This window comes from Asterias amurensis, chromosome 10 (genome assembly GCF_032118995.1).
Source record: "Asterias amurensis chromosome 10, ASM3211899v1".
Classification (NCBI taxonomy): Eukaryota; Metazoa; Echinodermata; class Asteroidea; order Forcipulatida; family Asteriidae; genus Asterias; species Asterias amurensis.
Window position 1 is genome coordinate 19,672,473 of NC_092657.1, and position 27,570 is coordinate 19,700,042.

The window sequence follows — 27,570 nt, forward strand, 5'->3', positions numbered from 1 at the left end:
TGTTGATCTATACTTTTTTATAAAAAAAATTAATGTATTTTATATAGTTTTTGTATATATTTCTATTTGATACGGTATTTGATGTGCAATTTTTATGTTGTTTTTGTCCTTGTGCCCTTTTGTGCCTTTGTTATTGTTATTGTCTGGATCGGCTTTAGATAGTGATTATTTTCGCTTTTTGGTTATCCGCAGGCTTGTTCTCTGTGTAGTCATATTTCTATTGCCTATTCTTTGTATGTACTGTTTGCCTGGAAATAAATAAATAAATAAGTACCCATTTACCCCTGGGTGGAGAGAAGCAATTATAGTGAAGTGCCTTGCTCAGGGACACAAGTGTCACGACCGGGATTCAAACCCACACTCTGTTGAACAGAAGCACCAGAGCTTGAATTCGGTGCTCTTATCCACTCGGCCACGACACCCCAAGAAACGGGAGTGAGTCTATGAATGATTGAGGATATGGGTCACTGGTTGAGGTTTACACAGCTGATTTTTAATTCTAAAGATAGTGAAAAATCTTTCAACATTCTTTTCTGATGTCCTAAAATTTAATTTTTTTTTATTATTTTTTTTTTTTCCTTTTTTAGAAAGAATGGCAGAAGGATCAGCAGAGGATTCGAGAGCTTGAGATTCGCATGGAACAACAGCAGAAAATCCTCAAGAGAAAAACAGAGGAGGTAAGTCCACGAATGGCGCATTTACCGAGGGCATTATGCGTCTTAACCCACACCGGGGACTTCATGCTATTGTTAAAATCGCTCCTTTATTTTGCACGAATGGCGCGATATTGTTTAATTTTTAAGGCAATTGTTTGTATATATTACGTAAGCTTTTTCGCTCCAGTGAAAACCACCCGTGGTGCTTAGACATTGTACATGGACGAAGACAGACAATTACGTAAACTTTGTCGAGGGACAGAATGTAACGATGATTCGGATGATGTTGTAGCCGACTTGCTTGGTCTTCACAAACCCCAAAAGGTGAAAATAAAAGAAGTGACCTACCGTACCAATCAGTAATTTCAGATAATTCGGATATAAATTTGTCGATTAACAAACTTAAGCAATAAGTTCCTTTTATTATATAATGATGAAAGAAGTATCTTTGCAAACATGTGTTTTCACCTGATGAATGTATTGACTCCTTGCACGCATGTCACTCGCGACGACTGTCCATGTTCCCAATTGCCCGTAAAGATGACCGAATTAGGTCGTGTGGGATCTACATACATGTATACATGTAGTACATGTATCTATAGGTTTATTAAACGCTGTGTCGCCTAAAACGTGACTTCAGTGCATTGCACACCAATATGGCACATCCTAAATTATTCTGATGATGACGTCAGGTGAATTGGGTCAATAAGTAATAGATTTGAATCTCCATTGTCCACCTGTCTGTATTTATACGTAGGTGGTTGTTGCACAGCGTAAACTCCGGCACGGTAACCCACACAGTGATGAACAAGCCAAGTTTGAAGAGCAGAAGAAATGGCTCGACAGTGAGGCGGATAAAGTGCTGGAACGCAAACGCAAAGTCAAAGAATTAGAACAGGTTGGTGATCTTATAGATCTAATAGTTTTGCACCAGAATATTAAAGAATGTATTTAGTTTTTGTTTTATTTATTACCGTTACACTGATGTGTATGGACACCTTTGGTAATTGTCAAAGACCAGTCTTCTCACTTGGTGTATACCAACAAATGCATAAAATAACAAACCTGTGAATAATTGAGCTCAATGGGAGACTTTTTGAAAGCTCTGCCACTAGAGGGCAGCAGACCTACCAGGCAAGGGTGCACAACTCCTCTAGCAAACAATGGTAAATGCTAAACATTCAAAAATACTCAACAAATATTTAGAAGTCTCTCAGCCTCTTGAAAATTAAACCAGATACGTTGTCATACAACTAAACTTCAGATTTCTTCTCATTTTTTGGTAGGTCAGCATTTTGGAATTTTTGCTAATTACCCTAGAAGAAACACTCCCAAAACCTCATGCACACCGCTTGTTATCATAGGGGAACTCGTGTCCAGTACGTCCTGTTCCAGAACAGTTTGGTTTATGCTGGCATTGTGTTATGAGAAACATAATACAGTTTGGCTAAATCTAAATACAAAATCAAAAACACGCAAAACACAAGGTATTTGCTGTCAGTGACCGTCACTCATGCTTCTCCTATTCCTAAGTTGTTGACATTACCTAGTGGAGAGCGCCCTCTCTTGGTGATTGGCAGATAGTCTAAAGTTTCCCATTGGTCATCACAGCTGCAAGAGAATAACGGGGGAAAACAAACCCTTGTTGCACAAATTACCAGGCCTCAAAATAACCAACGGCACCCACAGCAATTGAAGTGTTGCCCTGTGCTTTTGCTGTGGTGCCCTTTGCAAAGTTCCAACACAATTTAAATTGTCCTCGTAGAAGTGCCCCTTATCGAAGGAAAGTTTCTGGGCCCCTTCAAGAGCGAAAATCAAGGCCTGGTCTATGGGTTTGATAAAGCACTAAGCAAGAATTCAGTGTAACGTATTAAATTATTAATATATTCGATGTGGAGCTCGTCCCTTATGCGAATTAGTGAGGAAGGCAAGGTGGCGCATGCTCGGACATGTGCTTCGACTGCATCCCGACTCAACCGCTCAGAATGCTCTCATGTTCGCAGTAGTTGGATCGGGGCACCTGAGAGGCCGTCGTGGCCGTTTACAAAACTAACTTACTTGACATCCTACGGAGAGACCTCCATGCTCGTCAGCTGTCCCTCAAGACCCACAGTGACATTCTACGGCTTTGTGACGTAGCCAGTGGTCGTTTGTCCTGGAGAACTCTGTATTAGTAGAGACTGATAGGATATTTATTCAGCGTTCACTCGCTAATACTGTTCCTGTGTACAGTTTATATATATATATATTAATTAATTGGAGATTATTTTGCCTTGTAGGAGCTGACAACAAGAGAAGACATCATCGCTAAGAAAGAAGGGCTCCTGAAAGAAAAAGGAGAGCTAGAAATGAGACGGTTGAGATCCAGTCAGACCCTCAGTAAGGTATGGCAGTGTTCTTGTACTTCTTAATGTGGTGTCAGACAGATTGGGGTTTTTAAAGACAGTGGACACTGTTGGTAATTGTCAAAGACCAGTCGTCTCACTTGCTGTATCTCAACATACGCATGAAATAACAAACCTGTGAAAATTTGAGCTCAGTCAGTCGTCGGAGCTGCGAGATAACCATGAAAGAAAAAAACAACCTTGTCACATGAAGTTGTGTGCTTTCAGATGCTTGATTTTGAGACCTCAAATTCTCAATCTGAAGTCTCAAAATCACATTCGTTGAAAATTACCTATTTTTCTCGAAAAACTACGTCACTTCAGGGGGAGCCGTTTCTCACAATGTTTTCACAGGACTCAGGAAAGTACTGAGTATACAGTGCTAACACACATCGCCGTATGGGTAAAAAAAAAAAAAATAAAACTATACAATTATGTTTCCAAGTTGTGGAAAGGTAGACTTCCTGTATCTCTCTGTTTTGCATTTAATGTGTTTGTTTTTAAAGTTGCTTTGATTATTCATTGGCAGGATCTGAGTGGTTTATCTTCAAAAATACAAAGCGTTGAGAAACAGCTAGAGGAGAAGAACAGCGCCCTCAGGGTCAGCGTAGAAGCGCTCAGCCATGACATCACAAGTCACATCAAGACATTGAAACATGACAGGTACGAATCGCTTAAGAGAAATACCTTCCGATAATAATTAATTTATAATTTATTGATCTTACACGTATAGTGCGCTCTCTCCAGGACCAGCCTGTTCCAGGGCGCATGACAGTAAAAATTGCAAAAGATTAAAGGAACACGTTGCCTTGGATCGGTCGAGTTGGTCTTTGAAAAGCGTTTGTAACCGTTTTTTATAAAATGCATATGGGTAGAAAGCTGTTGTAAAAGTAGAATACAATGATCCACACAAACATGCCTCGAAATTGCGTGGTTTTCCTTTTACCTCGTCGACTAACACGTCGGCCATTTATGGGGGTCAAAATTTTGACTCCCATAAATGGCCGACGGTGTTAGTTCGCACAGTAGAAGGAAAACCACGAAATTTCGAGGAAAACTTGTGTGGATCATTGTATGCTACTTTTAAAATATCTTTCCAACCATATGCATTATATTAAAAACGGTTACAAACGCTTTTGTTTTGACCAACTCGTCCGATCCAAGGCAACGTGTTCCTTTAAGAAAATGACATACAACAAGTGAAAAGTTTAAAAGTACACCCGTAAAAATATATAAGCAAAGTAGATAAACAAGTTTACAAGCAAAAAAGTGCATTAACATCATAAACCAATAAAGGCTGTAAAAACAATGCAACTTTGATATAAGAAAGCAACACTCAAATAGCGACCATAAAATTAAAACTAAAATATACAAAACTCACTACACATAACCGAAGGCTTTCTTAAAAAGAAAAGTTTTTAATTGAGATTTAAAAAGACTTTGTGAATGCAGTTTACGAATGTTTGCTGGCAAGTTGTTCCATAGAATTCAGCTTAAAGGCAATGGACACTATTGGTAATTACTCCTTACTTTGTAACGAGTAATGGAGAGCTGTTGGTAGTATAAAACGTTATGAGAAACGGGGCCCTCTGAAGTAACGTAGTTTTTGAGAAAGAAGTAATTTTTCCACGGATTTGATTTCAAAACCTCAGATATAAAATTTGAGGTCTCGAAATCAAGCAAACTTCTTGTGAAAAGGGTGTTTTTTCTTTCATTAGTATCTCGCAACTTCGACGACCAATTGAGCTCAAATTATCACAGGTTTGTTCTTCTATGCACATGTTGAGATACAGCAAGTGAGAAGACTGGCCCTTCACAATTAGTGTCTTTAACAACAACGTCTAAAAGTCGCTCTTTCAATTTCCTTTTTATAAGTTTTGTTGTTGTTGTTGTGTTTTTAAAGGGACCGGTTGATGAAACAGAGGAATGTACTCGACGCTAAACTTGGCCAGGGGGCCTTACTATCACCCACTGAAGAAAGAAGGTAACATATGATTCCTCACTCATTTTCTTATTGATTTCTGTTATTTAAATGAACATTACAGGTTTGTAGTGCTGGGCGAATAGTGATATTTTGATATTTGGATACCGCTGGCCAACTATCCGAAATTAACCGGATATTCGAATAGTTTTTTTCGCCGCTAGAGGGCGCTATAAAAAAATTCAAAAATAAACTAAAAATTTCGTTTGTGAATGAGATTGATGGGCGGATTGATATTAGTTTTAGACAGTGTCACTCGGTTCATTCATAAAAATAACTGGATCTAATTTAAAGATGGCGATTTGCTTTTTCTTTTGATCGTGATTGACTCTACGTGAACGAAAACTTTCATAATCTTTGAACAAATTACGTCAGAAATGTCATTGTTTAACTCTTCACGGAGGTGAGCATAGTTAAATACTAAATTTATGCTATTTTATGCTGTCTTAATAGAAGTTTCATAAGGATTCAGACAAAACATTTCCTATCAGTTGTCGCCCGACGTCTGCGGATATTCGGATATTATAAGAATATCCGGTTACTTGGTTGTAATTACAGAACTATCCGGTTTATAAATAGGTATTCGTGCCCTATGTGGATATCCGGGTAAGAAAAAAAGGTATTTGCGATTACAAATAGGAAAACCTATTTGCCATTAACCGGATATTCAAATAATTCGCCCAGGCCTACAGGTTTGCTAACAAAACAGTTGCTGGCAATGTAAGCACTTGATACATAAACTGAAAAACATGTAGATGTTTGAGATCGATCGGACATCTGGGTCATGAGAGAATAGTGAAAAACCAATTACAATTTTTGCGTTGCATCGATTCAATAATAAAAATGAATAAAACGCTCACTGAGCGATAAACTCCAAACGCGAAGTTAGATTATATATTTCTAATCATATGACATTTTAGACGGAAATATTTCAAAGGATGTTTTCAACTATCATTATCATTAGACCGTGTAAGTTTTATGCGAATCTGTGTTCTTCACGATTTTTGTTTCTTACCAATTCTGTAACGTTCCTTTAAAGGGGCACTTGAAGGGCCAATGAAAAGCATTTGTTTTGAAAGAAAAAAACAATTTAAAAAGATAATAATTTTGTTTTTATTACTTCTGTCTATGGGTAAAGCAGGAGTGAATATTCTTTATCCTCGATGCACATTTAACATCTATTAAATCCTTTGCAGTACCCGCTGTTAAAACGTATGGTTTGAACTGCCTCTAGCTGCCGGGCAACCTCGGTAGTCTAGTTGGTAAGACACTGTTATATAAGAGTGTGGTACCCCCTGCCAAAACATAGGATTCGAACTGCCTCTAGCTACTGTGCAACCTCTGTAGTCTATTTGGTAAGACACTTCTCTCGAATTGTAAGGGTCGTGGGTTTGATTCCCACCCGAGTAATATGCCTTTGATTTCCTTTTTTCACAGAACAAAGTACTGAGTATTCAACACACATCGATGTTTGAGAAGAAAAACCAAAAATAATACCCCTACCCCTTTGCAAATTTTACATCTAATAAACTGTTGTTGTTGTTGTTGTTGACATTCAGGCTAATTGAGCTTGATGAAGGCGTTGATGCACTGGACGCTGCTATTGACTTCAAGAATGAGGTCATCGCAAGTCGGCAGCAGGAACTCAAGAAAACAAACCTCACGACGGTAAGATGATTTTGCCGTTGTCTACGTAGCGTGTCATTTTATAGCCTAGGGGCTAAAAGCACCGGATTCAAGCTCTGTTGTTTCTGTTCAGCAGAGTGTGAGTTTGAGTCTTTGTGGTCATGACACTTAACCATACATGTAGCTGCTTTATAAAAGTCAGAGAGGTACAGTAGTGCTTTCTGCTGTACCAGCCAGGCTTCTGATGGATGATACCCAAGCCTACATCCGTATGGACCGTAAAGGGGGTAACCCTGTTTCAGCGTCAGGCTTTGGAATGATGATACCCAAGCATACATCAGTATGGACCGTTAAAGGGGCAATCCTGTTTCAGCCCTAGGCGTAGGTGGCAACAGCCTTCAGCAAAAATAAATTGTAGCCCACACCTTGAAGTGGCCTTCAGACCAGGGCCCAATTTCATGGCTCTGCTTACCGTAAACACAGAATCAGCGCTTACAGAAGCAGGGAATTCTGTGCTTACGGCAAGCCTATTTCACGAGTTAGCGGCGAATTTTTGCTTCTGCATGTGCGTACTCCACGTTACTAGACATTCTACGCTTACAAGGCTTGCGCAGAAATTCGGGGCTTGAACGTAAGCGGGGAATTGTGATCGTAAGCCCAGAAGTCGGCGGTAAGCAGAGCCATGAAATTGGGCCCTTGTGTGTCTGGCTACTTGCATAAAAAAAATTGAAATGTCATGACTTGATTATCAATCTCTAAACAGAGTGAAGAGGTTCTAGCTGGACGGCTTTGCTCTCTCTCCGCTGCAGATAACCGCAGTCTCCTGATGAGGTACTTTGAGAAGGTCGTTGACCTCAGAGAGACAGACAAGAAGAAAGATCTGACCATCACCGAGATGGAGGTAAGGATATTTAACCAGTTTTTGGAAGAGACTCTGCTAGGGTCGGATTGTGAGGCCATTTACTATTTGTTTGCATGTGTACCGTAGGTCCTTTCGGTTGGTTAAGTAAATTGCAACAGCTTATTCTGTTTTATTAAAGCCATTATGCACTTTCAGTACAAAAAAAAAAAAATCACAGATTTACAAATAATTTACAGTTTTTTTTTACAGAAGGTAATGGTGAAAGACTTCTCTTGAAATATTATTCCTTGAAATGCTTTTTGAGAAAACATTAAAACAACATCAGCTCTCAATAGCGAGAACTACAGATTTATTTAAACCCATGTCATGACACGGGGAAACGTGCGGAAACAAGAGTGGGTTTTCCCGTTATTTTTTCCGATGACCGATTGAGCCTAAATTTTCACAGGTTTGTTATTTTATGTATGATACACGTAGTTTTGATACACGTAGTGTGGGACTTGGACAATACTATTTACCGAAAGTGTATAATGGCTTTAAAGACACTATTGGTAATTACTCAAAATAATTATTAGCATAAAACCTTTCTTGATTACAAGTAATTGGAAGAGGTTGATAGTGTAGAACATTGTTGAAACGGCTCTCTCGGAAGTGATGTAGTTTTCGAGAAAGAAGTAATTTTCCACAATAGGGTGTTTTTTTCTTTCACTATTATCTCGCAACTTCAACAACCAATTGAGCTCAAATTTTCACAGGTTTGTAATATTTTGAGTAGACCACGTGGGAAGACTGGTCTTTGACAATTTCCAATAGTGTACAAAGCCTTTAGCATAGCGACAAGTGCGCTGACAAATTGTCGCCGGTGAAACAAACGGGAGTGGTATGGCTGCATGGTCTAGTGCTAGATTCCACCAGCTTGTGTTGTTAGAGTGAGGGTTAATGTCCAAGCTCTCCACATAATTTGCACTAAAAAGTTCATTTCTGTGTATCTTTTTATGTGCAATGCGCAGATGAAACTTGACGAGCAGTCACGCTTAATGCGGGAGCTTGAGGGCGCCCTACAGAGATCAGCAATGGAGCTTGACCGCAAACTGATGAGCCAACAGAAACAACACGAGCAGAGAGTGCAGATGTTGCTACGGCAACAGACGGATGGTGACGGCAACGCTGGCAGGTAAGCAATATACAAATATTGACTGCTTCGAGTGCTATGGTTAAAACTATGACTCCCGAGGTGATCCCCGGAGCGTTCTAGAACGCTCCGGGGATCACCGAGGGAGTCATAGTTTTTAACCATTGCACGAGTAAAAGCAGTCAATATTTGTTTCATAACACACCAACCATTTCTAAATACTGTACTGTTATTAATAAGTTACAGACCTGAATGCTACAATCCACCGACGAAGCGAATACAGATTGCAAACACTTTTACTTACTGTGTTGCATGTGCGTGTAGTGTCAGGCAATCCAAAGTGGTTACAGACTATTAATTTATCATCCCAGTACATGCAACGGACGTCTGGGTACTGCACGCCATGTGCTAGTCTGTTGGACTAGCGCATGGCAAACCGACGCTCTATCACACGGCCGTCGTCTGGCAAAACTAAGACATGTCATGTGACGCGTTCTAAACCAAAGAGCAGGCAGAATACTTGCAAGGGGTGTTATAATATACAAATATTGACTGCTTTGAGTGCTATGGTTAAAACTATGACTCCCGAGTTGATCCCCTGAGCATTCTATTTTCCCGAGGCGAGGCCTGGACTTGATAATTTTACCAAGACGAAGTAGTGGCTTCTTGTTTGGCGCGCCTATCCGTCACTCAGTGACGCTCAATGCGTTTTCACATACAGCATTTTCCTGCAAGGTATGTATACTACGTTTTACTTGTGAGACCTACTCCGTCTTCAGAGTAATGGTTTACATGGTGCTGATCAGTGGCGCAATATGCTGCCAATCAAGGAACAGCGGGGCGTACTGTATGCGAGCATTTGAATTTTCCTTTTTGGGATCGAATTAAAGGGTGTATGTAACTTTTGTAGGAAAGAAAACACAATGTCCACAGATTTACACTAAACTCACACAGTTTCAAGATAACGATAGTAGAAAGCTTCCCTGAAAATATTACGTGCTGAGGTGCTGTAGTTTTTGAAAAATGAGTAAAACAATGTCATGAAAATAATTTTCGTCTCATGAGAGGGAAATTATTTTAAGCATTTACAAACGTATTTTCATGACATTGTTTTACTCATTTCTCAAAAACTACAGCACCTCAGTAAGTAATATTTGAAGGGAAGCTTTCCACTATCATTATCTTCAAACCCTGTAAGTTAAATGTAAATCTATGGACATTTTGAAAAGGTACCCAAATCCTTTAAGATTAATTGAATTGAATTGAAATTGAGTTGAATAGCAACTATCCAGCAAACATGGCAATATGTGGGTTGGAGTGACACTTGTCGTGTCGTGGCCGAGCGGTTAAGAGCACCAAATTCAAGCTCTGCTGATTCTGTTCAGCAGTGTGTGGGTTTGAATCCCGGTTGTGACACTTGTGTCCCTGAGCAAGATACCTAACTTAAATCGCTTCTCTCCACCCAGGGGTAAATGGGTACCTGCGAGGGCAGAGATGGTTCTTGTGATTGATTTAGCAAAGTAGCGCATTTGTTGCACGAGGCTGTATACTCCCCAGGGAGCTGAGATGGTTCAAGGAGTGAATTAAGGCCCAGTGACCAGGGGTAATAATTTGAAGCGCTTTGAGACACCCATTCGGGAGTGAAAAAGCGCTATATAAACTCAAATATTATTATTATTATATCCTTGAGCAAGATCTTTTACCGTGCAAGTGCTTTGTCATTTGGATGGGACGTTAAGCCGAAGTTCTTAAGTGTATTTTACAACGTTTCTGTGACTTTTTTTTTCTTGACACATTATGCCAATCTTTTTGCCACCTTTGTGGGTTTTACTGATTGTCGAGCCTCCTGTGCCTTTGAATATATTTTTGGTGTTCTATTTGTCTTTTCTTGTATTTTTATCATTGTGAAATATTGCTACACTGTTGCTGTATAATCGGTGTATGGGTAAAAAAACAAAATTAATATTCTTTATCCCCGATACAAGTTTAACATCTCTTATAATCGTTGCGGTACCCGCTGCCAAAACATAGGATTCAAACTGCCTCTAGCTACCGGGCAACCTCAGTGGTCTAGTTGGTATGACACTGCTCTAGAATTGCAAGGGTCGTGGGTTCAAATCCCACCCGAGTAACATGCCTGTGATATTTTTCCACAGGACTCTGGAAAGTACTGAGTATACAGTGCTAACACACATTGGTGTATGGGCAAAACCCAAAATTAATATTTATTATTGATTGTACTGAATGTTGTAAGGTTTTTTTCTTTTTGAATCTCGAATTAGCATTAGATCTAGAATGGTTTATTAGCAAATGATTAAAAACAGCCACAGGAATTTGAAGTATTAATAATTATATCAAAGTCTTTTTTAGCACACGTATCTACCACCAATGTACTCAAAGCGCTTAGTATATATATAGTAAGATAGGTTATTGAAAGTATAAGTATTGAAGTATAATTCTAACACTATAACAGAACTATAGTTATCCTGAATTGATTTGACAATTTGTTCCGATTTGATATCATGCAATTAACAGTTCTTCATGTTGATTTTACTGAAGATTGTGGACTTTTGTAGTTTTCAAGTTTTTAACCTTTTACTAAAATTAGTTTATTAATTCATAATAATAAAAAAAATGGTTTATTATTATCAAATGATTAAAAAACAACCACAGAAATTTTTAACTATTGGTCTCACATTGTTAAAAAATTTCCCTTGTGGTTTATATTGATATCGTTAAAAAATAACGTTTATCCTCAATTAATTTGACATTTTTTCTCTATGATTTGATCAGAGCGTATGAGAAGCAGATATCCGACCTGGAGAAAGATCTTTACTACTACAAGAAGATCAGCAGAGAGCTCAAGAGGAAGTTACGACAGATCGTTACTGAAAGTACCCCCTCTGGTGGCCAAGATGGGAAAGGTATGGGGCCATCATTGTATAGACCATATAATATACAAACATTGACTGCTTCGAGTGCTATGGTTAAAACTATGACTCCCGAGGTGATCCAAAACTATGACTCCCGAGGTGATCCCCGGAGCGTTCTATTTTCCCGAGGCGAAGCTGCGGGGATCACCGAGGGAGTCATCGTTTTAACCATTGCACAAGTAAAAGCAGTCAATATTTGTTTTATAACACCCCAAATATTTCTAAATACTGTACTATTATTATTAAGTTACAGACCTGCATGCTACAATCCACGGACGACGCGAATACAGACTGAAAAAAAACTTTTACTGTGCTGCATGTAGTGTCGTGCAATCCGAAACGGTTACAGACTATTAATTTATCATTTTTGTACACGCAACGGGCGTCTGGGTAATGCACGCCATGTGCTAGTCTTCGGACTAGCGCACGGCAAACCGACGCACTATCACACGGCCGTCGTCTAGCAAAACTAAGACATGTCATGTGACGCGCTCTAAACCAATGAGCAGGGAGAATACTAGAAAGGGGTGTTATAATAACCCCTGTTTGCTAGGAAAAGTTGCCATCTTGTAGGGCAAACTGTATGCCCGTCCAAACGTGTACATTATGCGTAAGCACGCAGCACGCAACATTCCAGGTTTGATTTCTACGGCACATGCACACACACATGCACAGACGCCATCTTGTAGGTCAGATATTTGAGCCTCGTGACGTCTACTCAATGAGTCAAGCGGGGCTGGCATGAATCCTGACCATTAGTTATTTAATCATGAATCCCAAATAATACTCCACGGAAAACCCAAGCAGTCAGGCAGGGACATAAATCCCATTCCACGGTGCGATTTGAACTGGGTTTTTTTGAAATACCACTAAGCCAATCTGCAGTGACTGCCTAACATGACCACATTTGTGTCCTTGAGCAAGACACTCAAAGCTTGGAAAATCTTTATTAGAGATTTTACATAATGTTCTACTCGCACTTACCAATAATAAATATTTAGTTAAATTGTACCTCATAACTAAGTCAACATCTCACTTTATATTAAATAGGTGATGATGAGACTGGTACCAGTCATCACCTGACTAAAGAGGATGGGGATGACAGAAGGAGTCAGGATTCTAGACGTGGTGTCACGCCAGTAAGAAAAGCAAGGAAAGAAGTCCGGGAACTAAGTTTGGCTGAGTTGTCTGTTCGCCGGTCCGGGGCCAGCCAGGCCTCTTTTGTTGCAGGTAAGGTCAAAAGAGCGTTTTTATGTATTTCTTAACAAATATGTTATACTTTTCATTTCTGCGTGTATTTGTAATATACTGCTAATGCTTTTAAACAATTTTGTAATGTATGATTTGAGGCATTGCATGGTGAGGTATCAGTATATATTTGGTTTGCGGTTAACAACATGTGTGTATCTATTACTGGCAAGTAGATACTTTCTTGGTGTTACCGCAAACCAAATATAATTTTGTGTTGACCGTTTTTGTAAGCTATACATTTCGGTTTTATCTCATAAACCGTAAAAAAAATTATAATCATTTTAAAAACATATATGACGTAGAGATTTCATAGAGATGCAAAAGTATGAGACATTCTGAAACCAGAAAAGGTTTTCAAAGGATCTGCCAATCATTACAAGAATAGTGAATGCCTACCATCAAATCTTTTTAGTGTTATCAGACCCTGTTAGCAGGGGTCGAAATTGCCACTAGCCCGGGACTACCAGATTTACAGCCGGGCTACTGATTTTTTCCAGTTTGATAGCCCGACGGGCTAGTGGAAAAATAATGCAAAAATCATCATCGCAAACAATAAAGAACTATGTTATTGGTGTATTGTAAAGTTCGAGCCGTGATGCGAGACATAATGTGTCTTTCGGGCTACCAAAATCTAATCGGGGCTACTAAAAATTGTTGGTCCCTAGCCCTGCTGACTACCATGGAAATACACTTAATTTCGACCCCTGCTGTTAGTGTTAGTGTTATTATTAACACAGGTCCTCATGCAACTAATTGATATAAGTAAGTTGATTCAAACTGAAGAATTGGTGGCCTGTTTGCTTTGAAATACTTAGCGGCCATCTTGAAGAAAAATAGTAAATAGTAAATAGTAAGGCCCTCATCCTCCTCTTTTTTGAAAAATCCGGCAATCAACTGGTATTTTTTGTTTTTTGGCCTTAAAGGATTTGGGTACCTTTTCAAAATGTCCATAGATTTACATTAAACTTACAGGGTTTGAAGATAATGATGGTGGAAAGCTTCCCTTCAAATTTTACTTACTGAGGTGCTGTAGTTTTTGATAAATGAGTTAAACAATGTCATGAAAATACGTTTGTAAATGATTAAAATAATTTTCGTCTCATGAGAGGAAAATTATTTTTATGACATTGTTTTACTCATTTCTCAAAAACTACAGCACCTCAGCACGTAATATTTTCAGGGAAGCTTTCTACTATCATTATCTTCAAACTGTGTAAGTTTAGTGTAAATCTGTAGACATTGTGTTTTTTGTCCTACAAAAGTTACATAGACCCTTTAACCACTGGTGTTATTTTTGTTTTGCAGATTCTATAGAACGAGAGCATAAAAGCAATGGTTCTTCATCAGCGAATAACCCATGGAACTAATGATGCCCTAAGATGGTAACCTACAAAATTTGCTAGTCTAGCATGTCTAGTGCATGTATTCACTGGTAACCTTCCACAAGCAGTGTATGTGTATGCAACTGGTAAGGTGTCTCTGCTAAGCAGATTGACGTGACTATGAACTGTCAGGATTTGTTCTGATTTGGGGATTTGTTTAACTTTTTCCTTTTAGGGTTGACTATGTGTTTTGTATGGTGCATTCAAGCATCAATCATCCCAAACCAGAGTGGATGATAAAGAATTGGTCAGACAGTAGGAGGGTTGACTGTCACAGTTGTAGGTTGGCATTGTTCATCTTTTAATTAAACAGCCAATAAAGGATGATCTCAGTATTTCAACTTTTGTCTTTTTATGGCCAATTAGACATCGTGCATGTAGATACCGGTTAATAACCATTTTACTCTCAAAATTTGCATTTAGTAATAATTAACTCGAGTCAAAAATGCACCCGGCCGCGCAGCTTTTTCAGCCGAGAGTAAAATATGGCTTATCTATTATAATGACCCCTTGATGCCAGTGACGATTTTCCACTAATTGAACACAGTTCTCCAGCTTTGGCAAACTGAGGTCACTACTTCCACTTTAAATAGCCGCCACTGACGTCACAATTTCTTTGTCGCGCGGGTTTGTTTGACCCCACGCTTTTCAAAAATTTGGCTTGGAGTGTTTTGGAGAAAAACACATTTTTACTATGTGTTAACGTGAGGTAAGAGACTCGTTATATTTTGTTATGTTTCCTGGATGGACTGCAGCTATTAGAAAACTGTAATATCTATATATTTAAGATCATCCTTTATTGGCTGTTTAATGGATGAAGTTAAATAGCCAGATAGTAGGAGGGTTGACTGTGCACTGTGCACTGTGTAGATTCATTCACAACAATGTACCACATTGCTGGCTTGCATGTAGTCCATTATTTAATAACAGATTGGATGTTATTTAGTGGTCAGTTAGTAGGAGGGTTGACTGAATGGTTCCACAAGAAAGGCTGACAAATGTTATCTTCTGGTCAAAACCACTGTGTGGATGATATTGAATGGTCAGACAGTAGATGGGTTGATTGGCAATGTGTGTACATTCAGTGAAATTCACAATGTTATTTGTATTCTTTTACCATTATTTTTATTTATTGTAAGAAATATTCTGAAATATTGCTTTCGTTTTCTATTTTAATTTTAATTTTTCTAACCTGTGTCTCAAAGATACTTTACTATATATATATTTTTTGATTTTGTTTTTATAGTTCCATGTTAAGATAAGGTGTGAGTTGGCACTGATAGTGTTTCCCGGTGCCTTTGGGATCAGTGACCTACTTTGACCTTCGACCTTTACACAGGTGAAGGTTCAAAGGTTATAGTAGCACTCTGCCAAGTGACTCGAGTTTGGAAGAAAAATCCACAAGTTCAAAACAATTACAAGACCAGTTGTTTGCACTGGTACTTAAGGGTATTAAAGGATTGGACAGTTTTTGTAACACAAAACACAGAACTGACTCCGCGGCAGTACAGTTAATTACGATCCTATAAGCTAAAGTAGTAGTCCCAGCCTATGTCCTATACCATCCGCCCTGGTAATAGTTAAAAAGCAGGACAGTTCTTTTTAGAACTGAAAAGTCTCCCGAACCTCCGATTATCTCGTCCGCGGCAGTAGAATAAAGCAAGACAGTTCTCTAAGAACAACTCTACCTGGCAAGTAGACACACACATGGTGTTACCGCAAACCAAATATACATTAATACCTCACCATGCAACGCCTCAAATCCTATACAAAACACAATGTCCAAAGATTTTCATCAAACGTACACCGTTTGAAGGGAATGATAGTAGAAAGCTCCCGGTAAAATATTACTTGCTGAGGTGCTGTAGTTTTTGAGAAATGAGTAAAACAATGTCATGGAAATACGTTTTTACATGCTAAAATGAGCTCACTGAGCTGAAAATTATTTATGTGACTTGTTTTAAACTGCTGGCATGAACCATAGCTGTTTGCTGCCAATTCAGATGGAGCCTCTGTCTATAATAGAACCTTAGTCTTCTTTCAGTCAGTTCTGCAGCTGTTTTAACTAGTCAATTCTTATACTTAAACAATTTCATCAAAACTTTGAGTCGAAGTTGCTCAAGCTTTTTTGTACTTTATAACTTGCTAATTGGATATTCATTTTGTACTTTCAAGGAAATTTGATTCCGTCCTTTAAATTGCCTTCTTTTTGTACTCCTTTTCCAGAACATAGTAAAGTGTTAAAGTATGTATTCTTGAAAAGTTTGTGTACATTTTCAAAGCACTGTATAAAATGGTACCACGTGTATGCAAATGTAATTTAATATGTTGTTGGTAGTACAAACACTAATGTTGTGGTTATAATCTGTGTTAAAGGCAGTGGACACTATTGGTAATTACTCAAAATAATTATCAGCATAAAACCTTACTTTGTAACGAGTAATGGGGAGAGAATGAAGGTTTAAAACATTATGAGAAACAGCTCCCTCTGAAGTGCCATAGTTTTCGAGAAAGAAGAAATTTTCCACAAATTTAATTTCGAAACCTCAAGTTTAGAACTTGAGGTCTCGAAATTAACCATCTAAATGCACACGCTTCGTGTGACAAGGGTTGGTTGTTTTTTTTCATTATTATCTCGCAACTTCTACAACCGATTGAGTTCAAATTTTCACAGGTTTGTTATTTTATGCATATGTTGAGATACTCCAACTGTGAAGGCTAGTCTTTGACAATTACCAAAAGTGTCCACTGTCTTTAAGTCAGACATGATTTTACTTTTTGAAGATATAATTATCCCCACTTCACAAGTCTTCTAAGGATGTTGCCAACAAATTCACCACAATTTTTGACTATTTGTGTCAAATTGATACAATCTGTTTTTTGTTTTGCATTTTACGCTTCACGTAGTACAAACCTGACTGGCAAAAACTAGGGTGAGGGACACTAATGGTGGGAGGGGGAAGTGCACCCCCCCCCCTTTGTTTTGCAACTTAAAGGTGCTAAAAGTGCTGAATTAAGAACAACGAATAAGGGTTATTATGTCATTATTGAGTCTGGTTTTTCGACCTTCCCTTCATAGGCTCTGTACACTAATTAATCAAAATAACTGTCTGCATAAAAGTTTACTTGGCAACAAGCAATGGAGAGGTGTTGAAAGTATAAAACATTGTGAGAAACAGCTCCCTCTGAAGTGACGCGGTTTTTGAGAAGGAAGTTTTGTCCACTAAAAATATTTGAATTTTGTTTCTGGACCTCAGATTTTGATGTTGAGGTCTTAAAAGCAAGCATCTGAAAGCACACAACTTCAAGTGACAAGGTGTTTTCTCTTCCATTATTATCTCGCAACTTTCATGTCCAATTGAGTTCAAATTTTCACAGGTTAGTTATTTTATGCATATGTTGAGGTACACCAAGTGAGAAAGAATGGCCCGTGACATTTACCAAAGGTGTCCAGTGTCTTTAAAATACCCTTTGAATACTGTAGTTGACCTGGCGCTTAACAATGTTTAGCAAATAATTATGGTAAATTATCATTGTTTTATCTTCTCTTATTATTTGAAATACTTGTTTACAATGCTTTATTTCAATCGCACAAGTCTTCTTGAACAAAAATAATGATATTTAAACTAAAAAGAAAAAAAGGTTTAATAACAACTATAACTAAGAGAATCTAACTCGAAAATGGCGTAATAAACCACTATCCAAGTTTCTGTAACAGTTTTCATTTTGGGTGTTATAGAAGGACACATTACTCATGTAGCCAAAAAGTTACTCCACAAACAAATCTCCAAATAGTAATACTTTTTAAATGTTGAAAATGATTTGAACTTGTAAATAATCATATTTAATAATAACACACTTTGTATATATTGCAGTTATGGTGGAGTTTTATTAAGTGCGCACGCGTGATGAACTCACGTATGGTGCACTTTTGAGGGTTGAAATTAATAAAACACATGAAGTGCTTTTTTGGTGATAAAACTTTTCATTGTCAGATCATAATTCTTGTATTTATTGGTTTGTCAGAAATACCCACAACCTACTCGACATTTTTAGGCAAAGAAATCTACGTTAACATTGTGCAGTTCTTGTCGAAATTCAGCTTATTTGGGTACTTTTTGTAACACAAAACACAATGTCCACAGATTTACATTCAACTAATACCGTTTGAAGATAATGATTGTAGAAAGCGTACCTGTACCTTAAAATACTAGTTGCTGAGATGCTGTAGTTTTTGAGAAATGAGTAAAACAGTGTCATAAAAATATGTTTTTCATGCTAATAATTGTCGTCTCATGATCACTGAGACGAAATGATTTGTCATGACATTGTTTTACTCATAACTTAAAAACTACAGCACCTCAGCAATTATTATTTTCATGGAAGCTTTCTGCTATCATTATCTGTAAATCTGTGGACATTGTGTTTTTTGTCCTAACAGTACACACAAAACTCTTCCTAACTTAGGACGAGTCCCAAGCCTGCACTGTAGCATACGGACCTTAAGATTAATCCTAAGTTAAGACGGGTTACTCGTCCTAACTCGAGATAAGACGAGTCCTCTTTGTGAAATCGACCCCTAAATAATTATGAGGTCTCAAAATCAAATTATTGGAAAATTACTTCTTTCTCGAAAACCAGATCACTTCAGAGGGAGCCGTTTCTCACACTGTTTAAAACTATCAACCTCTCCCCATTAATTACTCGTTACCAATTAAGGTTTTATGCTGATAATTATTTTGAGTATTTACCAATAGTGTCCACTGCCTTTAAGAAGTCTTAAGAATTCCGAGAAGAAAAAACATCTACTCCGCGGTAGCAGAAATAAAACAACACAAGTTTTCGAAAGAACATAATTACCAGCAAGATAGATACACACACATGGGACCGCAATTACATGTATACAATTTTATCTTTGACTGTTAAAGTAACACGTTGCCTTGGATCGGACGAGTTGGTCTATTAAAAGCGTTTGAAACCGTTTGTTATGAAATGCATATGGTTAGAAAGATGTTTTAAAAGTAGAATATAATGATCCACACAAGTATCACTCGAGATTGCACGGTTTTCCTTTTACGTCGCGAACTATCACAGTCGGCCATTTATGGGAGTCAAAATTTTGACTCCCATAAATGGCCGACCGTGTTAGTTGACAGGGTAAAAAGAAAACCACGCAATTTCGAGGCATATTTGTGTAGATCATTGTATTCTACTTTTACAATATCTTTCTAACCATATACATTTTACAACAAACGGTTACAGAACGCTTTTCAAAGACCAACTCGACCGATCCAAGGCAACGTGTTCCTTTAATGATTGACAACGTCTTCACAACTCACACAACATTCACTTGCTCCTAATGAGAACCCAGAGATATAAAATGTCTAGTGTTCCAGCATTAGGTGAGACTGTATTATAATCGGTGATTTCATCAACAAGTATCTCTAATAGTTGGGTTAAGTTTTATCAAATTGTTATCAAATTTGATCAAATTTTTTTAATTTGTGCATTCATGCCTTCAGTTTCTTCTCCTTGTTTAAGTCAGAGTTTGATGTCTTTTGTAATTTTTAATAAAAATGAATTATCAGTTGTATCAAATCTTTATCAAATTTAATCAAATTTTTGTTTTCTTTTTTTGTGCATTCATGCCTGGAGCTTTTCTTCTCTTTTTTTAAGTCAGAATTTGTTTTTTGTAATTTTTAACAATAATGAATGTAAACCCGCCAATTTAAGTCTTTTTAACTTCTGTCGTGTATTTTGTGATATTTTTAATAAAACTTAATGAATTGAATTGAAATTGAATTGAATTGAAAAGGTGTAGGGGGAGGGGTGCCATCCATAATTATTAGCAGTAAACTACTGCGCCTTCCCAACATGTTCTACACTCAGTGATTCAATCAACAGAGCTTTGTGTTTTAAAACCTCTACAAACCCTTCGCTTGATCTTATCCAATTCCAGACCCCCAAACAGTACTTCCTCGGTTTTTATTTTTCACTAAAAAAAAGAAAAGAAGAATAACCCAACGGCTCACTTTCTCTCCTGAGTCTCCCACCCACTCAAGCGCGTATTAGCCCACTCTTGGATGCCTATCACCCAGGCCCCATCCAAAACACTGCCAGCGGGACTGCCAGCAATTAACGACGGGAAAAGATAAGCGAGTGGACGGTACAGGCTCCCTCTAGATAGGGGGGGGGGGGGGGGGGACTGAAGACCGGGCTGAGACCTAAGTAAACAGACCTGACGCTTGGTTGTTGAGAGCAAGACACACTTTCTCCCTCCTTGGTAATGAATTCTTGCTTTGCTTGCTGGAGGATCGGGAGTGATGCGGGATTATTACACGCTAGCGTATCTCTGCTCCTAATACCACAGGGGAAGTACTCCTATTCAAGATGGGACTTTGTGATAAGACAGGGGAGGTACTCCTATTGAAGATGGGTCTAATAGATAAGTCTGGGGAGGAAGGAGTGATGCCTTCAGTCTATAGGGAGAAGATGCATCAGATTAGGATATAAGATACGATCGGGAAGAAGCGAGTGCGAACTCTTTTGTGTTTACTAGGAATTATGCACAGCGCCCTCTGTTGGAAATTATATTAGTAGTAAAGGATGAGAGCTTTGCGACTCAACAATGATTACCGCCGATTCGGATTGACCTTAGAGTAGTGATGAAGGGATCACAAAGGGACCTCCGAAGTATTGTTGATTCTCTCAAATTTGTCTAGGCTTTATGAGCCTCACAGCGTGCGTTCGTTTAGCTTCCAATGGGTGGATTTCACAAAGGTAGTCCTAACTTAGGACTAGGCTAGTCCTAGGCCGGCAATGCTAAGAGATGGGACCAGTCCTAAGTTAGGATGAGTTACTGGTCCTAACTTAGGACCAGTCCTATCTCTTAGCATTGCCATAGGACTAGTCCTAAGTTAGGACTACCTTTGTGAAATCCACCCATGTGTCATCCCCGGTCTGCCCCGGTGCGTTCGAATAGCTTTTGACGTCATTCCAGGGGCTCACCCAGGTCAGCCCCAGCGCCCTGCTTGGGGGCTGGCCCCAGGTAAACGACGTCACTACGAGAGCAGTGAGTGGTCGTTCGTTTAGCTCTTGCCAGGGGCTCACCCTAGTGAGCAACGCGGGGTAGACCCAGGGAAGCTAACGAACGCACCCACAGTAACTCGTGTGATAGTATGGTCCCCTGTCTCTACCCTTGCGGATAAAAGACCGTGAGGCACTGGTCCCAATTTATAGCGCTGCTGAGCGGTCAGGACATTTTCGTGCTAAGTGTAGTAGGAAAAAAAGTGTGCTTAAGCATTACCGTATTTCACAGGTAAGCAAGAAAATTAGGTGGCCATCTTGCGCTATAACCATGGATGTACGTTTGTTCCGTTGATATTGAGCACCGGAAGGTTAGCACGCCTCTTCGTGTGCCACTGGGCCAATTATATTAAAGTCTGAAGCACTCAAACATGCTAAGCACAGACAAATATGTCTTTAAGCAGAAACTGGTTTCCATCCATAATTCCAAAAATTTTACATTGGTGCAACTGGTGCCCCACTAATTTGCTAAGCAAAGAAAATAATTGCCAAGCGGTATTTTCTGCTTAGCAGCTAAGCAGCGCTACGAAGAGGAAATCGTACAGTAAGCACAGCTTGGCAATTTTCACGTGATTTTCAGGATTTGCAAACAACAGCTGAGTAGTACCAGTAACTAGCAATATACAGAAATTGGAAATGTTGTTGGTAATCCTGTGTTTATCAAGGAAAAACTTTCATGCTAAGCAAATTTGTGTGCTTAGCGGCTCTCTGATACCGTGCCCTTGTCGTTAGGCCAACAAATTGTTTCATTGGATAAACGTGTGGTGGAAAAAGAATTGTTCCGAAATTGGACATTAATAGATCTTTATAATGCAAATTAATTTGCATTTTATTCACGGGGTAAATTAATCTCGCGAGATTATGTTTGAATAATTCAGAGAGACGCTTGCGAGGACGGAAGATTTAGATTTGCATAATTACCTCATTGTTGCAAATAAATTGGCTGGTCGAGTTACTGGGCACGCAAGTAAAACCTTATCAGGGAGAGCCAGACCATCTCACTAAGCACCGGGGCCCAATTTCATAGAGCTGCTTAAGCACAAAATTTTGCTTAAGCAAAACAATCCCTAAGTAAAATCAGATTACCGGCCAAGACTCCACTCAATTGTTATGCTAAGTAAAAAACAGCTAAAAACCAGTCACAAGCATTGTATATGGTATGACATTTTGGCCTGTAACATGTGTAAAATAAGCGAGCTATTTTCGTGCTTAACTTTTTTGCTTAAGCAGCTCTATGAAATTGGCCCCAGGCTATACTCCAATTCTACAACCTTATTTATTACAACACTAAAAGAGGCCCTTTCCGAAACAACGGCTTCGCTTTGGATTCGGTTCAGGTTTAGCTTGGCCCCGCCGGTTTGTTTTGAAAATGTGCGTGCTTTGCGTATACGCACTCAGGGCTTCAGACGAGAGAATGGAGCCTCAAGCCTATAATCCAAAGCCGAACCCGTGGTTTCGAAAAGGACCAAACGTTCCCCCTTCGACAAAAAAGAAGAAAAAAAATAGGGTTGGAAAGGGTCTCCCTAAAAGATAAACGTACGCTTCTCAGATTATATATTTTAGGGATACAAATTAATTGTTTCCATAACCGCAGTACAAAGTGAAAAAAAAAGGAAAAAATGCATGATGCTGCCCAAATCTGCTGGAGGCCTATGTGGCATTATTTTTTCATCGGAGTCAAACCAGACGTATACATACTCCCTGGCACTGGACACTATCTACTCAAAATAATTGTTAACAACTACATGTATTTACTAAATGGTAAGGAGCAATGGAGAGCTATTGATAGAAGGCCTATTACAACATAATGTTGTGAGAAATGTCTTCTTCTGCAGTCAATTAAGAGAATGGCCTACTCCTCACTCAGTAAAACAAAACGCTGGCCCGAAGCCTTTTATTAGCATCTGAAAGCACACATTAGAGTGCAACAAGGCTGATTTTTCCCGTTATTCTCGTGCAACGTCAATTGAGTCCAAATTTTCACACATTATGTTTTGTTAGTGTCGTGGCCGAGCGGTTAAGAGCACCAACTTCAAACTCTGGTGTGTTCCAATCAGCAAAGTGTGGGTTCGAATCCCCAGCCGTGACATATTGTGTGTCCTTAAGCGAGACAATTAACCATCGGATGGGACGTTAAGCCGTTGGTCAGATGTATTATGTAACGCATGTAAAAGAACCTAGTGCACTTATCGAAAAGAGATGGGGTGTTCCTGGTCCGATCGGCAGCAAATTGCGCCACAGCACCTTGTAAAACATTACATGGTGCTATCGGAATTAGGTCTCATAATTCAAACGTACTGTAGTTCCACAATCTTCCTGGAAATACTGAATGTTACAGCGCCAGGAGCGTCACTGGCTGACGGACATTTGCGGTTTATAAGAAGCCACAACTATTATTATTATTATTGCATGCATGTTAGGATACACCAAATGAGAATAATGATCTTTGATCGTTATTCCCAAAATGGTGTTCAGAGTGCCTTTTGACCCACCGCCGTAAGTTACGCAATGTTCAGTTCCCTTTTTAATCATGTCCATTAGAACCTACAACAAGTATTCAGACTATTTCAACTGGCAACCTCGATCCCGTCACATGCTTCCCCCCGTTATACGAAGACATAACGGGGTCGGGTAAAGTTCTCCCGACCCCTGAATTAGTTCCAGTAGGATACCCGAGAAATTCACCGTTCATCCACGTCATCACACGAAGCTTGACTCTGCTGGAGGTTGCAGAATATTCCATTAAAGATGTGTTGCTGGTCAGAGCATAAACAAAAGAATAGTCCTTTCTTTGTAGCCAGATTTACCAAGCTATTGTCTTCAAGTGAAAACGTAATATCAACTTTGTCAGAAACTGCTCCCTCTGAATGAAATAACGTAGTTTTTGAGAAGGAGGTAATTTCTCACTCAAATAACTAAAAAAGAATGATTTATTTTTTGATTTTTTTTTAAATAAAACAAGCACAGGCCGTCCAGGGAAGGGCAAAAGTAAAGATTTGCCCTTCAAGACCTAGCTCATAAAAAGTGCACATTTGTATACTGTACATAAAACACTCTAACATTAACGTAAAATTAATAAAAGATGGCAAGTAAAAAGAAATTACACCAAAAATATAAAACATACACAAGAACTACCGTATAAGACACACCACCGTGAAACCTTCTACGGGGAAACTGAAAGCACACAAGGTGTGCAACAAGGATGTTTTTTTTTTCTTTCATTATTCTCTTGCAACTTCAATGACAAATTGAGTCAAAATTTGCACAGATTTGTTTGTGTTTATCTGTTGGGATACGCCGTGAGAACACAGGTCCTTGACAATTCCCAAGGGTGCCCAGTGCCTTTAAAATAATATTCCAAACTTTAGGGGTTATTACAAACTTAAGGCTATATAGCCTATATACGCCTTAATATTTATGCTTGACATCAAAATTCTTACCCAAAATGAGGCTATGGGCGCACGTCCCCAATCACTTGCAGTGGCAGCGCCCATCGCCTCGTTTTGGATTAGCATTGTGACGTACCTCATGCAAAATATTAAGAAAGGCGTATATGTAGGACCTGAACCCACCCTAACTTGAGATAAGACTAGTCCCTATCTCTTTGTGAAATCCACCCAAGGACCCATTAATACACACATTCTGAGCACAGTATTTGACAACCGAGTACTCCACAACTCCTACCTAAAAAAAAAATATTACAGATATCCACACGGAAATATTTCTCAAATCACTTTCATCGCTTTACGCGTAGTTCATTTGCCTAACTATAAGCAGTGCTGTATCGAATTTCTCGAGGTATCCCGCACCTTTTGGGCTTAACCGACATCTATAATGAAGTACTGGCTAGAGCATAGAGAGAACGCAGGCGTGAGTCCCAGAGGGGCTGCGGCAGGTGTGATGTAAAAACGGCTGTGTAATAAAATACGGCTGCTGCGATGTCAAAGGTCATGATATACAATACCTCAATCGACAGATTCCACCGGAATAGTCAGCCAAGCCTAGACGTAATTAAAAAACATATATAGCCGCTTTTGAAAAAAATTGATTTACATATCAAAGGAAAGATGATATTACCTGTCCGTGTGTTATTATACTGTATGACAGTTTCATATTTCCACATGAAGTTCCAATAAGCGACGATACAAACGAAGGGTTATGGATCAAAAGACCGCGAAAGTCTCGCGCGTTTTCTTCGAAAGTTCCCCGTAATGAAAAAGAAAGAAAATAAGTTAAATAAACCTGAAGCGAGAGCTAGTAACGCTATAAGGCATGGCACATTTTGAATGAGTTCACTTTTTTCTCCAAAGTACAGTCCCCTGCGGGAGTCGAAGTTCTTGATATCCCAGAATGGGCTATCCCATATATCTAAGAGGGGTGTAAACCAATGTTTGTTAGAGAAGAATAGTGTTGTCGCCACAGCATGGCGTTTATGTCCCTTGTTGGGGTTTGCTGAGTTCCCTTGACGGGAAGATCATCAAAACACACAGAAAAAAAACATGTCATTTTGTAGCTTATACATTAGGCCTATTCATTACTTTCAAAAATTGCTTATTGAAGCAACGTGTAAATATAATTTTTATTATTATTATTATTATTTATTTGACCTCAACAAATACAAGTACATCAAAAAGCACAGCAAAAGTTAAACGAAAATCAACGAACCAATCAAAATAATAACGAATACAATAATTATTCAAGCAAAAAGCACACAATAAATATAATGGGCACCTTAAACATTTATTTTAATTTCGATGGCCTAAGCCCATGGATTACCGAATGTTTCTTCAGCGGAGCATATCATTGTGCTGTGGAATAGGAATAGGAAAAATTACAGACAGTATAGACCTTATGCCAGTCGTGTGCGCCGCGCGTACAAATCTGTGCGTTTCGATTTTTTCGTCACCGTTTTTTCCACTCAGATGGCCGCTGGATGACGTCCCTATGGTAGCTCATCGCATGTAGAAACATTGGTCAGACTCACGACCCCTAAAAGACACTGATGGGGAAGGTACACGTTTGGTAATTACGCAAAACAAATATTAACTTAAAAACTGACTTGGTATCGAGCATTGGAGAGCTGTTGATAGTATAAAACATCATGGGAAATGAATTCCTCTGAAGTAATGTAGTTTTTGAGAAAGAGGTTATTTCTCACTAAAATAATAAAAGGCTTCTAGCTAGTAGAAGTCTTTTATTCCTATCTGAAAGCACACAAATTCGTCCAATAAGGGTGTTTTTTCTTTCATCATTTTCTCGAAACTTCGATGACCGATTGAGCCCAAATTTTCACAGGCTTGTTATCTTATGCTGATTATGGGATACACTTAGTGAGAAGACTGGTCTATATTACAATTACCAAAGGTGAACTTCCTTTTAAAGACAGTGGACACTATTTGTAATTGTCAAAGACCAGTCTTCTCACTTGCTGTATCTCAACATATGCATAAAATAACAAACCCGTGCAAGTTTCAGCTCAATCGGTCGTCAAAGTTGAGAGATAATAATGAAAGAAAAAAACACTCTTGTCCCACAAAGTTGTGTGCTTTCTGATGCTTGATTTCGAGACCTTAAAATCTAAACCTGAGGTCTCGAAATCAAATTTGTTGAAATATACTTCTTTCTCGAAAACTACGTCACTTCATCTAGAGGGAACCGTTTCTCACAATGTTTCATACTATCAACAGCTCCCTATTGCTCGTTACCAAGTAAGGTTTTATGCTTAATTTCTTTTTTTAGTAATTACCAATAGTGTCCACTGCCTTTAAGTCTAGTTCTAAATTAGGACGAGTTACTCGAGATAAGTCTAGTCTCGTGTAGTCCACCCCGGTGCCTTTAACAACAGAAGGCCAAACAACTTCACCTGGCAATGCAATACGTTCCTCGACTTGTTCTTTCCAAAAACGCAAACCCGCGTCAGCCATTATTATTAGATGTGCTATAGGAACAGCAGGTGTAAATGATATCCAACTTGTGTTTATTATTAGCCTGGTATGACATTATAAATTATAATCAACGCATGTAACTGGAAGGTTTTTTTAATGAAATTTCATAAAGGTGTGTTGGCATAAAACAAATTGTGTAATTTTAATGAAAATTATTATTCCCAAAGAAGTATTTTTGGATTCTTCTTTCCCTCCCTTTATTCTCAAAAATAGTGAGTTGATTATTTTTATTAAACCACAAGGGAAACTGGATGTATTGATTAATTTGAATTAATTTGGGATTGAACAAACACATATAAATTCTTTTTTGTTTTAAGACACTTTACACTATT

General features: G+C 38.6%; 1 protein-coding gene across 1 annotated transcript in view; it reads left to right on the forward strand.

Annotated features, from left to right (window-relative positions):
* LOC139942890 (kinesin-like protein KIF27) overlaps positions 1 to 18,370 on the forward strand; it is a 51,917-nt gene extending 33,547 nt beyond the window's left edge. Inside the window, exons 23-33 of the mRNA XM_071939697.1 lie at positions 588 to 677; positions 1,414 to 1,554; positions 2,936 to 3,040; positions 3,570 to 3,703; positions 4,944 to 5,024; positions 6,581 to 6,689; positions 7,411 to 7,548; positions 8,520 to 8,683; positions 11,435 to 11,565; positions 12,625 to 12,804; positions 14,131 to 18,370. Of these exons, the coding sequence (XP_071795798.1) occupies positions 588 to 677; positions 1,414 to 1,554; positions 2,936 to 3,040; positions 3,570 to 3,703; positions 4,944 to 5,024; positions 6,581 to 6,689; positions 7,411 to 7,548; positions 8,520 to 8,683; positions 11,435 to 11,565; positions 12,625 to 12,804; positions 14,131 to 14,192 (1,335 nt within the window). The 3' untranslated portion in view covers positions 14,193 to 18,370. The remainder of the gene's footprint in view (positions 1 to 587; positions 678 to 1,413; positions 1,555 to 2,935; positions 3,041 to 3,569; positions 3,704 to 4,943; positions 5,025 to 6,580; positions 6,690 to 7,410; positions 7,549 to 8,519; positions 8,684 to 11,434; positions 11,566 to 12,624; positions 12,805 to 14,130) is intronic.
* Positions 18,371 to 27,570: the final 9,200 nt, after the last annotated feature.